The sequence below is a fragment of the Onychomys torridus genome, chromosome 18 (assembly GCF_903995425.1).
Source record: "Onychomys torridus chromosome 18, mOncTor1.1, whole genome shotgun sequence".
Classification (NCBI taxonomy): Eukaryota; Metazoa; Chordata; class Mammalia; order Rodentia; family Cricetidae; genus Onychomys; species Onychomys torridus.
This window is the reverse complement of record NC_050460.1, coordinates 8,795,879-8,812,688: the sequence shown is the minus strand read 5'-3', so window position 1 is coordinate 8,812,688 and position 16,810 is coordinate 8,795,879. Positions and strand designations below refer to the sequence as shown.

Sequence of the window (16,810 nt, the reverse complement as noted above, 5' to 3'; positions counted from 1 at the left end):
CCCATGGCATTTCCCCCCTTTCTGTCTAATCAAAAAGGAAGGTTTTAACTTTAACATAGTAAAATTATGTATAACAAAAGTTATCAAGCAAGAATTATAGTTACAATATCCAGTCTATTTTTATTTGACAAAATTAGAGAAAACATTCAATTATCATCTTATATTATCTTGGTGGTCTAAAGCTTTATATCTAACTTACTCTTTCGTCATAACTAAAAAACTTATAACTATGACTATCTAGTCTTCAACTTCATCAAAGACCCCAAAAGGATGAAATGTTACCTAATGACAGACGTTAGGCTGCCTGGACAGTCACCCAAGGTTTCTGTCTAACTTTGGGGCATCCATCTTCAGCCTTCAGGCCTAGAATATCTGACAGACTTATCTGTGAAGCAGGAATTTTGAAGTACTGTCCTACTTTGTCTTGGCAAAATTCAGCAGTCACCTTCTTTTGTGTTCTGCTTGTCTAATTTGGACAGCATACTGTCAACAGTCAAGTCAAGGGCAGTTTCTTGCCCAGTGGCTAACTTTTGCCACAAAGAAAGTAAACTCTGGTGCTGCCAGGAGCAGATATCTCATTATCATGAAAAGCCTTAGGTTATTAAACCTATTAAATACCATATTCTGTATGTCTTTGAAGTGTTTGAAGGCCATCTATCTAAATATATCTGTGTATAACTTGAAAACATATCTAATCTGACTATAAGTTTAACTATTATAGATGACTATTAATTTGTATTTCTTAATTATACATTACATTTTTAATTGAGCTGTATAAACACAATACCTTAAACAGGAGTAGAAATGTACATATAGTAACAGAAATAACTTTAAATTTTTATCAGTAAACTAAAATCCATACCAGTGTAAAATATGTAAGATTAACAGCTGTTTTTTTTTAATTAAAGTAGATTCAATAACCTACCCTTTTTTTTTTCATCATAATAATATACCCTTTTCCCCATCATTTCTGTATCATATCCCCCTTTCTTCTTTTAGAAAGAGATTGGCTATGACCAATAACAATTTGTAACTAAACCCCTAAACAAAGACAAACATCCATAATCCATTTTGGGGGTATGTAGGTGTAGTTTTTTAGGCTACTTCTGACTGATTGCAGGTACTGGTAATCTTATAGGGACCCTGAGAAAATTTAGGATTATGGTTAAGTCCTGACTGGAGTATTCTGTGAGACTGGACTGGATCATCTTAGTCAGTAGCCTTGAAGCTGTTCTGGATGCTGGATCATCTGGGCCATCATATTCATTGGTGTCTCATCCTCTTGCTCTGAAAATATATAAACTTTTAAAGGTAACATACATCTCTGTATTAATACAAATATAAACTGCATTGTACATAAGCCAGTCAAACATAATTTTTTTGTTTTATGTCTGAACAGGTAAAATACACATCACGTTTTGTAGTTGCTTTAGGTTTATTTTTTCATGTTTGTAGTTAGGATTTCAGGGGGTCTTTCACAATCAGACCTGACTTTTCTTAATCTAGAATGAATCCGTAGCCTCTCAATTCCTGGGGAAAGAAAAACATAACCTCTTCCCCAAAGTAACATATCTATGACTTAAACTTTGGAATCAAGATTTTTTAATATATAGGTTGGTTTAATTTAGTACCTTTTACAATCAAATGTCTCTTAGTAGTTATCATTTGCCCATTAATAGTCAAAATCTAAAGAAAACACAATAGAATATAGAATCCAGACTCTCTGTGTATTTCCATTTTTTACATGGCTTTTAATTTTGTTATTACTCTATTCCTTTTTTTAAGGACTTTATTGTTTTTAAATTAATTTTTAAACATATGACTGTCTCTCTTTTCTCTTTCCCAAGCCTACGCATATTTTTCAAACATACTGTGACCTATTTAGAGGCCTTTTTGTCTGAATCTGTCTTTACTGTGTATCTTTAAGCCCTTTTGTCTATGTGAGCAAAAGTCCTAAACCCAAGCGCACTCTGTACTGCGACTTATATGAGACTGGTAATCAGCCATGCTGCAGTTCAAGCTGCACTGCAGAGTGCAGCCAGGGGACACGTCTCTGTACTGTGGCCCACATGAAAGACATGAACTAAGAAGCTGCTCTTGGCTCCATTTTTGTATGTCTAGAATTCCCCCCCCCCCTTTTTTTTAAAGCTTTCTCAGGCTTTATGTGGATGAACATGCAGCACATTGGAGTGCCATATGTAAATGGAGGCTGAGCTTTTTGTCCTGCCTGTTCCCAAATACCTGGCAACCACTTCCCAAATTACCACACAGAGGCTTGTATTCATTATAAATGTTCAGCCATTAACTCAGGCTTATTACTAACTAGCTCTTACAACTTAACCCATTTTTATTAATCCATGTACTGCCCTGAGGTTCATAGCCTTTACCTCTATCCCATTTAATTTTGTATGTATGACTCGTTCTCCATCTGGCTTGAGACTCTCAACCCCGCCCTTCTTCATCCCTCCCACCCCCAGTTTGGTTTTTCTGCCTAACCTTATCCTGCCTGGCTACTGGCCCAAACAGCTTTATTATTAACTAAGTAGAGCAATACACATTCACTGTGTACAGAAGGATCATCCCACAGCATACAGCTGTAATCTTGAGTTATCTACTCTTCCATGCTCCTGACCCAAGAATCATGCATGTCTGTTGGTACATGTATTATAACCACTTGCTAGAAACAGCTGATAGGCTGAAAGCAATCTTAGAAAATGAATATCCATAAATGTTGACAACAACATTCAGATATTGCTTGATAGAAAAAGAAGTGACTTGGATACACAGCATAAACAGTATGTGCAGAATGAGGCAGTTGTAGGGGATGATGGTTCAAAGACAAAGAGCACCTAATTTTGCCAGCAAACACCAGAGCGGTAGTTTTCAACCCTCCTAATAACACTGACCCTTTAAATACAGTTCCTCCTGTTGTGATCCCCAACCATAAAGTTATTTTCATTGCTACTGTTATTAATCATAATGTACATATCCATGTTTTCTGATGGTCTTAGGTGACCCTGTGAAAGGGTCACTCAACCCCCAAAGGGTTGTGAGCCACAGGATGAGAACTGCTGCACAGAGGTAAGAGAGCCATGAAGTGCACTCTTCCCCGAACCTCTAACCCTGTGAACAACTTGTTTTCCAGCTCTTGCTCTGAAGTCAAGAGAGAATCCATTTCTTTTTTTCAAAGATTTTTCCTTTTTTAAAAAAATAAATGTGTATGGGTGTTTTGCCTGCATGTATGTCTGTGCATATTTGTGCAGTACCCAAGAAGGCCAGATGGTAGCTTTGGATCCCCTAGAATTGAAGTTACATACTGTTGTGAGCCACCATGTGGGTGCTGAGACCAGAACCTGGGTCCTCTAAAAGATAAATCAGTGCTTGTAACAGCTGGGCCATCTCTCCAGCCCAGAACCCACTTTTTTATGCCATGGCAACTCTAGAAGATATTATACTTTTTCTTTTTAGATTTGTTCTTTTTATTTGATGCATATGAGTGTTTTGCATGCATGTATATTAGATACCCTGGAACTGGAATTACAGACGGTTGTGAGCTACCAGGTAGGTGCTGGGAACCAAACTCAGGTCCCTCTGTAAGAATGGTATAGACTCTTAACTGCTGAGCCATCTCCCCAGCTCTTCTTTGCTTTTTTAAAGAATTTCCAAATTGATCTGACAGAGAAACCTTTTTTCACATAATACCTATTGACATGCAAGAAACACAATTGGGGAAAGTCAAGAAATTTGGAAAGAAAGACACTAGTGGTCTCCCTAACTTACAAAGGAATTTTAGGCTACATCTTTCTCCATTTTGTCACCATAATCACCTGGACCTGGATCTGACTAAATTGACATTTACTTACCTGAGGAAAATACCTAAAATATCTATTTCTATCTCACCTGTTGTTTTTTTGTTTTGTTGTGTTGTGTTGTGTTGTGTTTTACTATTTTCAATTTTATTTATTACTGGAGAGGGATGCTGCAGCCACACCATATATGTGGAGGTCAGAAGAGAATTTCCAGGAGTTGGTTCTTTCCTTCCACAGTGGCTTCCAGAGATCAGAATCATGTCACTGGGCTTGCTTGGTAAGTGCTTTTACTGTTGAACCATGTTGCCAGCCCTCACCTATCTTTTAACACCAAGAGACTAAACAGAAAAAGGCTAAAATTAGGGATGAGAGTCAACAGCAACATCAAGGCATAGTTAGGAAGATTATTAGTCACCACCCATGGTCCTCATAATCTCCCCCAAATAAGTATACTCAATTTAAGACAAGCTCTCTAGCTCCACCCCAACCCCCAGATTGGCATCCCTAGACCCTTCCTCTCATTTACTCATTAGCCATCACTGGGAAAACTGGTGTCCTAGTATCTTTACTGCAAAATGAATGCATGCACCCTGCCATGGTAATTAATACCATATTGCAAAACATTCTTTAATATTTATTTTTTATTTATGTGTATATGTGTGTGCATGTATATGCAACACGTGTGAGGATATCCGATGTGGCCAGAAGAAGTTGCTGGAGTTATAGGGGATTGTGAGCCTCCCGACTTGGGTGCTGACAACTGTACTCTTGTCTTCTGGAAGAGCAGCAAGCACCCTTAACCGTGGAGCCATCTCCCCAGTCCCTGCAAAACAGTCTGAGTCACCTAATCTGGCTTGAGTTTCAGCTACCAGCCCTTCCTTGTGGTGATTCTGGTTATAGTTTTTCTTTTTTTTTCTTGAGTTCATCTCTGTGGGTCTCATTTCTAGAGTTTCCTGTGCCCTGAGATGGGACAGTGTTCCCAAAGAGAATCTGGTTTTCCTCAGGCCCTAGGGATTCAAGAGTCATTTGAATTCATTCTCTGTTTGGGACCAATATCCTAATCTAGTCATTAAAACTAGACCCCAAAACCACATGTCTCACAGGGATTTTCTTTTTCACATGCATATACTTAGCCTCCAGACTTTTATGCCAACTATATCATAGGCCCTTTCATCAGTGTGTATCACAGGCATCTTAAAATCAGTTTGCCCAATATTTGTTGCAAAATATTTGTCCAACTATGTAAAGATGGGTTTCATTTGTTTAACTATGTAAAGATGGGCTGCACTTGTTTAACTATGTAAAGCTGTGTTGCTTTCTCACCTTGCCTGCCTAAGGCACCTGATTGGTCTAGTAAAAAACTGAATGGCCAATAGCAAGGGAGGAGAGATAGCCAGAAATTCCAGGCAGGAAGAATAAATACGAGGAGGAATTTAGGCTCAGGGGAGAAAAGAAAGGAGAAAGAAAAAGATACACTGGGGCAGACAGACAGATAGAGGAAGCAGGAAAGTAGGGCATACAGCATGAAAGAAAGGTTAAAAGCCCCGAGGCCAAACATAGATGAAGAGAAATAGGTTAAATTAACTTAAAAGAGCTAGTGGGACAAGCCTAAGCTAAGGCCTGGCATTCATAATTAATAATAAGTCTCCGAGTCTTTATCTGGAAGCTGGTTGGTGGCCCAAAGAAAAATCCAACTACAGATGTTGAATTTCTCCTAGAAAACCTGTAGTTACACATGAATTTCTCATTCAGGAATAGTACCAGATTGATGTCTGTGGGTATATAGGAAGCTTACTGAGCAGTGGGCAAATAGGGGTTGAGATCTGGCTTACAAACAGTTCACTTGTACATCCCCCAGCTGTGCCCAATGAGAAGGAGGTGTGTTTTGTTTCCTAATTATACAGTGATGTGCTATGGGCTGCACGGGGCCCTGTCTCCCTGTGACCACTTTCTGCCCCTCACCTACGGCTAAGTCATCCAAAGGCTCTCTTAGTCCCTCCATCATCTCCTATGTCCTCTCTCTTATGGTCACATTAAGCTGCTGAATCTGGATAGTATGAACACAGAATTCTGAGTTCTATTTGAAATCTCTTTATAGAAGAACTCATTTTAGTGCAGTTTTGCTCTGACCATTCTGTCCTCATTTTCTAGCAGAAATCTCTGTTTTTACTCCGGTCTCTCACAGAGTTTACAGGGAGGAACCCCAGCATACAGACACTCAAGGCAGCAGTAGCCTCCCAGATACTTCGTGTGAGATCAGACCGTCACTCTGCATTGGAAGGACACCAGCCATCTCTCTGACTTCCCTGTCCTTTTCCAAATCCACTGGGAAGCTGGCCCATCAGGTCACTAAAAAGTGCACCACCCATGTCTGGCATATTCCTCAGTCAAGGTGGAGACATTCATGTGTTCAGATATATTGTCTGGATTGTCCAACAAAGCAAGAAGAGTCTCTGAAGAGCTGCCGCATGACCTTGGGAGCAAAACTCTAAAATACTTTGCCATGTCAAGTTCTGTAAACAGTGCCACTGACTTAACTTTGAGGAGCCAAATGTTCAAGATCAAAGGAAACAATCCAACTAAACTAATCCTTCACACCAAAAACTTGGAAAGTACTGTGGGATGCTATAGAATGTCCATAAATCTTTTATGGAGTTGTGGAGTTTAATATTGCTATAGTTTGGATATGGCTTGGTCCTTGTAGTGATTGGCCATATTGTGGTGATAGATTTAGAAGAGTGACTGTTTCTGAGGATGTTTTCAGGGACATTTAACAGAGGAGAGAAACTCACACTGTATGTGAGCAATATCATCCCATGAGCTGGAGTCATAGGTAAAATAACTCACTCTCTCTCTCTCTCTCTCTCTCTCTCTCTCTCTCTCTCTCTCTCTCTCTGCTTTCCCAATTGTAGATACAATATGACAAGCTGCTTTATAGTACTGTTGCCGTACCTTCCCCTGTAAGCCAAAATAAACCTTAAGTTGCTTCATCTGATACAGCAATGAGAAATGAAACTAATACAGACACAAAGACATGGAAAATTGACTAGAGACTTGCATCACCACCACTGGGCACTCAGGAGGCAGAGGCAGGTGGATCTCTGAGTTTAAGGCCAGCCTGATCTACAGAGTGAGTTCCAGGACAGCCAGGGCTACACAGTAACCCTGTCTCAAACAAGGAAGGAAGGAAGGATGGAAGGAAGGAAAAGGAAAGGGAAAGGGAAGGAGGAAGGAAGGAAATTTTATAGGACTTTGACAGTGTAAGGTATAAAGGGAAGCAATTTAGTGGGAACTGTCCATGTAAAAGGTAATTCTGGTCTGGTCTCAAGGGGTCTTTAAGGAGGAGATTAGACCCTTTAGGAGGGGAGCATCAGGGAAGAAAGTGGGTCACTGGGAGCAGACCTCCTGGCTTTATGCCCTGGTCCTCTTCCTGCCACATTTGGACTGTGGATACAGTGTGAGCAGCCAGCCCCTGCTCCCACCACAGTGCCTTCCCTGCCTGCTACCATGTCTTCTCCACTGTGGCTGACTGGATCCCTCTGGCACTGTGAGCCAAATAACCCTTCTTCCCTTAAGTGGCAAGAAGGCAATGCCTCACCAAATACCAAATCCACCAGCAGCTTGAGCTTGGAATACCCAGCCTCTAGAACTATGAGAAGGAAGTTCCTTTTGCTTATAAACTACCCAGTCTCTAGTATTCTGTCATAGCGGTCTGAGGAATCTACCTGTTACCACTGACCTACGGGCATTCTTCAGAAAACAAATGTATCTGAGTAAAACCAAATGTGAGCTGTATATTAATTACTGTCAGTGCTAAATACCTTGCATTGGAAATTTGCATACCCTGGGTAGAAAATACCCATCACTTCAAGAGACACATGCTGGAGATATGAGGTCTGAAGGTGTAAAGGATTATGATGTGTGTCACTAGCTCTCAAGTGGGTCAAAAAACAGTAAGAGGGATAAATGCTGTCAATGGTAGAATCTAGATCAAAGATATGCTGGTGTCTACTTTATGGTTTGTGCAACTTCTCTATACATTTTGAAAGTTTTCACAGTTGACAGTTAAACAAGGCAAATCATAGTGATCCCTCATTAGAGTTAGATAACTGGTTTAGGACAGAGACAATGCCAAAAACAAAGACTAGAAAAACCCAGCAATGGCAGAGGCTGGCTGGAGGTCAGTCAGTGCATGCTTGGGGGCTCATTTCTGCTCAGGGATGTCTTGGAAAGTTGGAAGCACCTGTGGATAGAGGTACAGTATTAAAGAGTGTGTTCCCTTACAAGCCCAACAGCTCTAAACCAACATATTCAATGCTCAATGCATGGTGGGGACCTCTGCCCAAAGGACCCCTTGAGGCAGAAGATACACCCACTCCAGGAGAGAGGCTCTGCCATCTCTGAGTTCCAAATGAAGCCTCCCAAAATACTGTTCTTCTGAACTCCAGGTTTTATCATTTTTTGAGATTTCTTGAACCTACCAGAGGAGAAAAAACTGTGTAGAAAGGGTGGTGGTGGGTGCCAGTTGTCCAGCTCCTTGACTTCTTTGATCTCATTCTTCAAGTTGTTAGCCTTCTCCTTCTCCCAAAAAGGCAAGCTGGAGGAAAAACACAATCCTGATGAGTTTGAATGTATGCCATGTTAAATTTACAAATACCACCAATAGATAAGGCACTACATGCCCACAAAATTAAGGAAGCCTCCACATCAGGGGGCTGGGGAGATAGATCATTGGGTAAATTGTAGTCAGACTTTCCTTTGGGCTACCAGCTCACAGATAATGAAATAGAGACTTGTTAGTTATGAAAGCACAGCCTTAGCTTAGGGTTGTCTCACTAGGTCTTACAACTTAAATTCGCCAGCTTTTATTAATCTGTGTTTTACCATGTGGCTTTTTACCTTTCTTTCATTCTGTATATCCAACTCCCTCCATGTCTCATTGTATTATCTATCCTATATTGAGTTCAAAGTTTTATACCTAAACCATTTTCTATCGTAACTTGTATTACCATCCTAAAAATATATTTTTAAACCTAAAAACATCTTAGATAAACAACTTAAGCTTTTATGTTTCTCAACCTTATAAACTTTATATCTCTTATGTAAGTTTTTTTTTCTGAATTTGGTAACACTGAAAACTGTATACTATCTAGTCTTCAATCCCTACCAGAGAACCAAGAAGGATAAAATATTACCTGAGTAAACAGGAAGTACAGAACAAGCAATTTCCAAACCTATAGAAATGACAGAAACAGCTGGATGCCTAGTCAGTCACCCAAGGTTCCTCTGTAATATTGGGGCATCTACCCTTGGCCTACAGGCCTAGAATATATGGCAGACTTCCTTATGAAGCAGGAATTTTGAAGGACTGTCCTACCTTGTCTTGGCAAAGTTCAGCAGTTGCCTTCTTTTGTGCCCTACTCATCCAGTTTGGACAGCATATTGTCAGCAGTTGAGACAAGGGCAATTTCTTGCCCAAATGGCTAGTTTTTGCCACAAAGAATGCAAACTCTATATGGAGGTTCTTTGATGCCCATCATCCTTTTTTTTTTTTTTTTAAGTAAATTGGTGCTGCCAGGAGCAGACATGTCTCATTGTCATGAAAAGCCTTCTATTATTAAAACATCCTAAATGCCACATTCTGCAGGTCTCTGAAGTGTTTGAAGACCATATGTATATATAAAATATATCTGTTTGACTTTGAAATCATACCTAACATGGCCACAAATTTGATTGTTAGATGACTAACTACTAACCTATATTTCTCTGATTATCCTAAATAGTTTGTAATAATGTTTCAAGGACTAGAAATTTATGTTACCTATTTAAATGGGCTGCATATGTACAATACTTTAAACAAGAGTAGAAACATATATACAGTAAAACAAAAATAACCTTAAATATGTATCAATATACAAAAACCCATACTAATATAAAATGTTTGAGACAAGTTCAAAAGCAGACTCAACAATCCACCCTCTTATCCTAGTATTTCTGTACTATAACCCCCTTTTTCCATTTAGAAAGAGATCCCTGAATTTAATCTCCTTTGTTCAGCTTCTTATCTGACCATGACCAACAACTGGTAACCAATTCCCCTAAACAATGATAAACATCCACAATCCAGTGAATGACCAAAAATTACCCACTCCACCTCTTGTTGTGTAGACTGCTTCCTGCTATCTGGGGGTGACAGCATCTTTAGGGGACCCTGATAAAATTGGGATAATGGTCAAGTCCTGGGAAATGCTTGTCCAGTCTCGGTGTAATGGGAAAGTGCAGGGCTTATCTGAACTTATGGCTGGATAGTCTGTGAGGTTGGACCATCTCAGCCAGCAGCTTTGAAGTTGTTCTGGATGCAGAATTTTGAGGAAACTTCAACAGAGGCATTCTGAGAGCTGGATTACTTGGGCCTTTATTGGTTCTAGTTCTTTTTTTCTGACACAAACTTTTAAAGGATAGATATACAATAGTAAAGTGATTGCCATGCAGCCACAAGGACCTGAGTTGAATCCCCAGAACGCACATAACAAAGCTGGATGTGGTGGTGTCTACTTGTAATCCCAGCACTGGAGAGGTAGAGAGAGGCAGATCCTAGTGGCTCTCTAGCCAGCCAGCCTAGCCCAATCAGCAAACTTCAGGGCAGTAGAGAGGCCCTGTCTCAAATAAAAAGATGGCTAACATCTAAGGATGACACCTAAGGTTGACCTCTAATTTCCACATGCACACATTCAAACATAAGCACACACACACACACACACACACCACACACACACACAGAGAGAGAGAGAGAGAGAGAGAGAGAGAGAGAGAGAGAGATGAAATAAGTAAATTTAAATATATAAATAAGTAATTTATATATATATTACATATATATATATATATAATATATATGGCAGACCTAAATACAAGGTAATTCTAAAGCAAAAGAATGACAAGATATATCAGCTAAATGCAAATGAAACAGAATGAGAGGTGTAATCTTAATATTTATAGATGTGGATAATGAGAGTAATGCAATTGTATAAAACCCATTCATCCAATGACATGGGAAATAAAAGACCACCTGCAAATTTTGTTTCATAATTGAGGAAATGGACAATCCAAGCAGACAGAGCACAGTGTTCTCAACAAGCCAGAGATAAGTCATTAGAGAAGCTGTGAAGTATGGAAACAGCAGGGCAAAGCCATGGGAAGGGAGGAGCTGCACAGAAAATGAGTTTCCAAAATGTATGCAGCAGTCCCCTAGAGCTTTGCTGCATGTTAGGACATGCATGCATAGGGCAGGATGCCATAGAACAATAAAGTAGTCTATTGTGAGCTGTGCTGCATAGTTTTATGTCAACTTGACACAAGCAAACACCATCTGAGAGCAGGGAACCTCAATTAAGAAAATTTCTACGTAAGATTGGTTGTAGGCAGGCCTGTGTAGGTATTTTCTTAATTGGTGACTGATAGGGGAGGGCCCCCAGCCCATTCTCAGTGGTGCCATCCCTATGCCAGTGGTCCTGGGTTCTATAAGAAAGCAAACTGAGCAAGCCAGTAAACATCTCCCCTCCATGGCTTCTGCATCAGCTCTTGCCTCTATGACCTTGCCCTGACTTCCTTTGGTGATGAACAGTGATATGGAAGTGTAAGCTGAATAAACCCTCTAACTAAGATATGAGCTGAATTCTTTCCAGCTCTCACAGAAGACTGAAAAATCTTTCTGTATCCCACCAACTAAATTGAAGACTCTTCATTGATTATTCCAAGCATTTTGTAGAGATTCCCAAGGGAATGGTGGGTTGGGGGTTTAGCTCAATGGTCCTGGGGTTTGATTCTCAGCTTAAAAAAAAAAAAAAAAAAAGAACCAAAGGGAATGGTTAGTTACTCTAAACTATCCTTAGACAAGTCCTAACAACAGTCAAAACATACTCAAAAGCATCACCACTTCAAAAACTAAATATCAAAAGATCATACCAAATTGCAAATGATTGTCAGAATGAAGCTGAACATTCTTTAAAAGATAACAAAACCCAGATACTCAACACCATAAAATCACAATGTTCTATATCCAAACAAAAATCACTAGTCTTGCCAAGAATCAGGAAACTGTGATCAATAATCAGATGAAAAAATCAGTCAGTAACAACAGACCCAGCAATGACAGAAATCATTTATCGAACAAAAATACCAACACAACTATGATAACTATGCTGAAGTATTTAAGGAAAACAAGTGAATCAATAAAAGATATAAAAAAATCAGATGGGGAGCCAATCGATAAGGGCACTTGCCAACAAATGTGATTGCCCAAGTTCCATCCCCAGAACCCACAGGATGGAATGAGAGAACCAACTCCCAAAAGTTGTTTACCCACACATACATACACACAATAAATAAATGTAAAAAGTCACACAGAACTTCTAGAAATTAAAAATATTAAGCCAGGGGCTGGAGAGATGGCTCAGGGGTTAAGAGCACTCACTGCTCTTCCAGAGGTCCTGAGTTCAATTCCCAGCAACCACATGGTGGCTCACAACCATCTGTAATGAGATCTGGTGCCCTCTTCTGGCCTGCAGTCATACACATGCTGTATACATAATAATAATAATTAATAAATCTTAAGGAAAAAAAAGCCGGGCGGTGGTGGCGCATGCCTTTAAGTCTCTGAAGAAAGAAATTGAAGAAGGAATCAGATAATGGAAAGAACTCCCATGTTCATGGATGGGTAGGATTAACATAGTAAAAATGACAATCTTATCAAAATCAATCTACAGATTCCATGCAATACCCATCAAAATCCCAACACAATTCTTCACAGACTTGGACAGAACAATACTCAACTTCATATGGAAAAAAAAAAAAACCCCAGGATAGCTAAAAGAATCCTGTACAATAAAGCAACCTCTGGAGGCATCACCATCCCTGACCTCAAGCTCTACTATAGAGCTATAGTAATAAAAACAGCTTGGTACTAGCATAAAAGCTGACATATAGACCAATGGAATAAAATTGAAGACCCTGACATTAATCCACACACATATGAACACCTGATTTTTTACAAAGAAGCCAAAACTATACAATAGGAAAAAAGAAAGTATCTTCAACAAATGGTGCTAGCATAACTGGATGTAACATACAGAAGATTGCAAATAGATCCATATCTGTCACCATGCACAAAACTCAAGTCCATAGATCAAAGACCTCAACATAAATCCAGTTACACTGAACTTGATAGAAGAGAAAGTAGGAAGTAGTTTTGAACGCATTGGCATAGGAGACCACTTCCTAAATATAACACCAGTAGCACAAACACTGAGAGCGACAATTAATGGGACCTCTTGAAACTAAGAAGCTTTTGTAGGACAAAAGACACAGTCAATAAGACAAAAAGACAGCCTACAGAATAGGAAAAGATCTTCACCAACCCCACATCTGACAGAGGGCTGATATCCAGAATATATAAAGAACTCAAGAAATTAGACAACAAAATACCCAACAGTCCAATTAAAAAATGGGCTACAGAGTTAAACAGAGAATTCTCAAAAGAAGAATTTCAAATGGCTGAAAGACATTTAAGGAATTGCTCAACATCCTTAGTCATCAGAGAAATGCAAATCAAAACGACTCTGAGATACCATCTTACACCTGTCAGAATGGCTATGATCAAAAACAATAATGACAGTCTATGTTGGAGAGGATGTGTGTTCCCCTTGCTCCACTCCTCCACTGTTGGTGGAAATGCAAACTTGTACAACCACTGTGGAAATCAGTATGGCAGTTTCTCAGAAAATTAGTAATGGATCTTTCTCAAGACCCAGCCATACCACTCTTAGGCATATACCCAAGGAATGCTCAATCATACTACAAAGTTACATGCTCAACTATGTTCATAGCAGCATTATTCATAATAGCCAGAAACTAGAAACCACCTAGATGCCTATCAACTGAAGAATGGATTAAGAAAATGTGGTACATACACACACTGGAGTACTACTCAGCAGAGAAAAACAATGACACCATGAAATCTGCAGGCTAATGGATGGAACTAGAAAATATCGTCCTGAGTGAGGTAACCCAGACTCAGAAGGACAAACATGATTTTTGACTACTTGTGTCCTGAGGGAGAAGGGGACTAAATATAAGGAACAGTAAGTAGTATTTCCAGCAACAGCTCCTGAAACGGGAGCCCTTTTGTCTCCTGATGATGGGTCAGTTGGTTAGATGACTTCCAGGTCAATGTGCAATGAAGACAGCCCAGGTCTCCTGATTCGTAGATTGCCCCCAGTACAAAAGAGCACCTAGTCTGCAATGCTTTGTTCTTTGAAAGTACAATTCCAGCACTTGGGAGGCAAGGGAAGCAGATCACTATGAGTTTCTAGGACTGTCTGGTCTACAGAGTGAGATCCAGGACAGCTGGGGCTATGCAGAGAAACCCTGTCTCAAAAAACCAAAAATAAATACAATGTAATATGTTAGAAAAACCATACTGCTTGGTATTTTATGATTTATACATTCAGATATTTACAAAACTAAAATAGTTGGGTAGAATGATAAGATTAGGCAGTTGCTGGTATTTTGAGTATTCTAGAATAGTGTTTATAAAAAAGAAAGTACAGACATGAGGAGCCTAATTACATGTTATAAGGAATAATGAAGTATAATGAAGGCACTAGAGGTGCCAAGTTTATAATCAAAGGTTTTTATTTCCACTGAGCTCTGAGGTTGGGTACTCCCACTGAATCTCAACGTATGAGACTCGGGAACATGCACCTACCTCACCATACTTACATGAGACTATATTCTAAAAGAGAGAGGGGGGAGAGGAAATATATGAGGTTCAGACTGGGGCAGAGCAAAAGTGTGAAATCAGGGGTGGAGAGATGCCTCACAGTAGTTAACACTGGCTGCTCTTGCAGAAGACCCTGGTTTGATTCCCAGCACCCACATAGTGGCTTGAAATTCAGTTCTAGGGAATTCAAAATCCTCTTCTGGTATCTCTGGGTACTAGGCACACACATGGTACACAGATATACATGCAGGCAAACACCCACACACATAATTTTTAATTTAAAAAATATTTAATTCTATAAGCATAAAATTAGGGCCACTGGTGGCTCATTAGTAATGACTCCTGCTGCCAAGCATGAAGATCTGAGTTCAGTCCTCGAGACCCACATAGCAGGAGAGAACCAATTCCCTCACACATGGCACGTGTGCCTCCATGCACACATATTTTTTTTAAATTTTAGTATAAAAACAGAGAGGTAGTCCTTCCCTTAAATATAGGGGTGTTCTATTGGGTTCCTCTTTGGTTTTGAAACTCTAACCGAGTTCCCAGTTACAATCATTAAACATGTGCTTTCTTTCCCAGAACACTCAGGTGTGATACTACTCTGACACCGGGCATTGTCAGCCCTTTTGCTCCATCCACACTCAGGCATCTGACAGTTAGCTAGTGTCCTATGTAGAATTTGTCCCCCTCTCATTGCCAGGTGCCACACTTGACCTCTGTATGTCCCTCCAGCTGTCCACCTTATTTACTGCACTGACCCTGCTGCTGGGACACAAAGGGTCCCCATGGTTTGACGTTCTGCAGGCTCTTCGTGAGAGAAAAGGGTGTCATTTTCTCAGAGATCGTATCATAGAAACTTGGTGAGAAGACTCACTTGGGAATCTGTGGAAGTGGTTCCAGTGGGATAAATGTATCAAACTTTTTCTCATAAGGAATCCTGAAAAGAGAACAATAAAAACAACCATAAAATGGCAATGGCCACTTTAAGCATGGAGAGCAACACATCATCATTCCCAAACTATGATACCTATCTTCTGGTATCAGTTCTCACATGTGGGCTTCAAAACTGGTCACGGAATAATGTTTAGTGTGTGTGTGTGTGTGTGTGTGTGTGTGTGTGTGTGTGTGTGTGTGTGTCATCAAGATCGTTGACTCTCAGGTGACTGGTTTTCTAGATAGTTTCAATATAATATAATTCCTGTTTTCCTTTTAGTTGAATGACTCTTCTCTGTGATCGTATTTTCCTAAGTTCACCTCCACATTTAACGTCAAACTGTATACTAGTCACTAACAGTCAGACTGGGTAGGAAAGCTCCGAAGTCTTCAAGTGTGTGGTAATAGAAATCAGACCAATTGGGCTGGAGAGATGGCTCAGAGGTTAAGAGCACTGTTTGCTCTTCCAAAGGTCCTGAGTTCAATTCCCAGCAACCACATGGTGGCTCACAACCATCTGTAATAAGATCTGGTACCCTCTTCTGGCCTGCAAAGATATGTGCAGACAGAACACTGGATACATAATAAATAAATAAATCTTTAAAAAAAAAGAAAAAAGGAAAAAAGTAATCAGACCAATAAACAACGACTTCTTTCTTGTTCTATCAGCTTTTAAAAGTACAGTATAATGGGTCTCATGACATTTCTATACATGCATATCATTGGAGTTAGCCCATATTCAACCCTCTATCCCCCTCTTACCCCCTCCCCACTGTTCCTCTTCCTTCCCCACCCAGTGATGCACTACACATTCATACATATATACATATGGATAGATATAGATAGATGATAGATAGCTTTTTTAGAGTATAATGCCCTTTTTGTTGTATTGGGAGTTGAAATGAAGGCCTATATCCCCAGTCCTTCATGTCAATTCCACAGTGTGTATAGGAACAAATGAACTAAATAAGAACTTTTACACAAATTTTTCACTCCATCACATCTTATGTGATCCACCCCTTCAAAAACAATTTCTATGCAAGGACTAGGGAGGTGGTTCAGTAGGTATGAGACTTGCCACAAAAGCAACAGGACCTGAGTTTCCAGTCCTCAGAACCCACATAAAAGCCAGACACAACTGTGTGTGCGTGTGACCTCAGCGTTAGGGGCAGAGACAGGCAGATCCCAGGAGCTCACTGGCCAGCTGGCCTGGCCAAAATGTCCAGCTTTGAGTTCAGAGAGAGCCAGTCTAAAAGCATAAGGTGGGGACAGCAGAGGAAAATACTCA

At 39.9% G+C, this 16,810-nt stretch overlaps 1 protein-coding gene across 1 annotated transcript in view; it reads right to left on the bottom strand.

Annotated features, from left to right (window-relative positions):
- Positions 1-3,637: 3,637 nt before the first annotated feature.
- Positions 3,638-16,810, bottom strand: part of Spats1 (spermatogenesis associated serine rich 1) — a 31,055-nt gene continuing 17,882 nt past the window's right edge. Inside the window, exons 7-9 of the mRNA XM_036168484.1 lie at positions 15,464-15,526; positions 8,291-8,406; positions 3,638-4,632 (exon numbers count right to left, since the gene is read on the bottom strand). Of these exons, the coding sequence (XP_036024377.1) occupies positions 4,451-4,632; positions 8,291-8,406; positions 15,464-15,526 (361 nt within the window). The 3' untranslated portion in view covers positions 3,638-4,450. The remainder of the gene's footprint in view (positions 4,633-8,290; positions 8,407-15,463; positions 15,527-16,810) is intronic.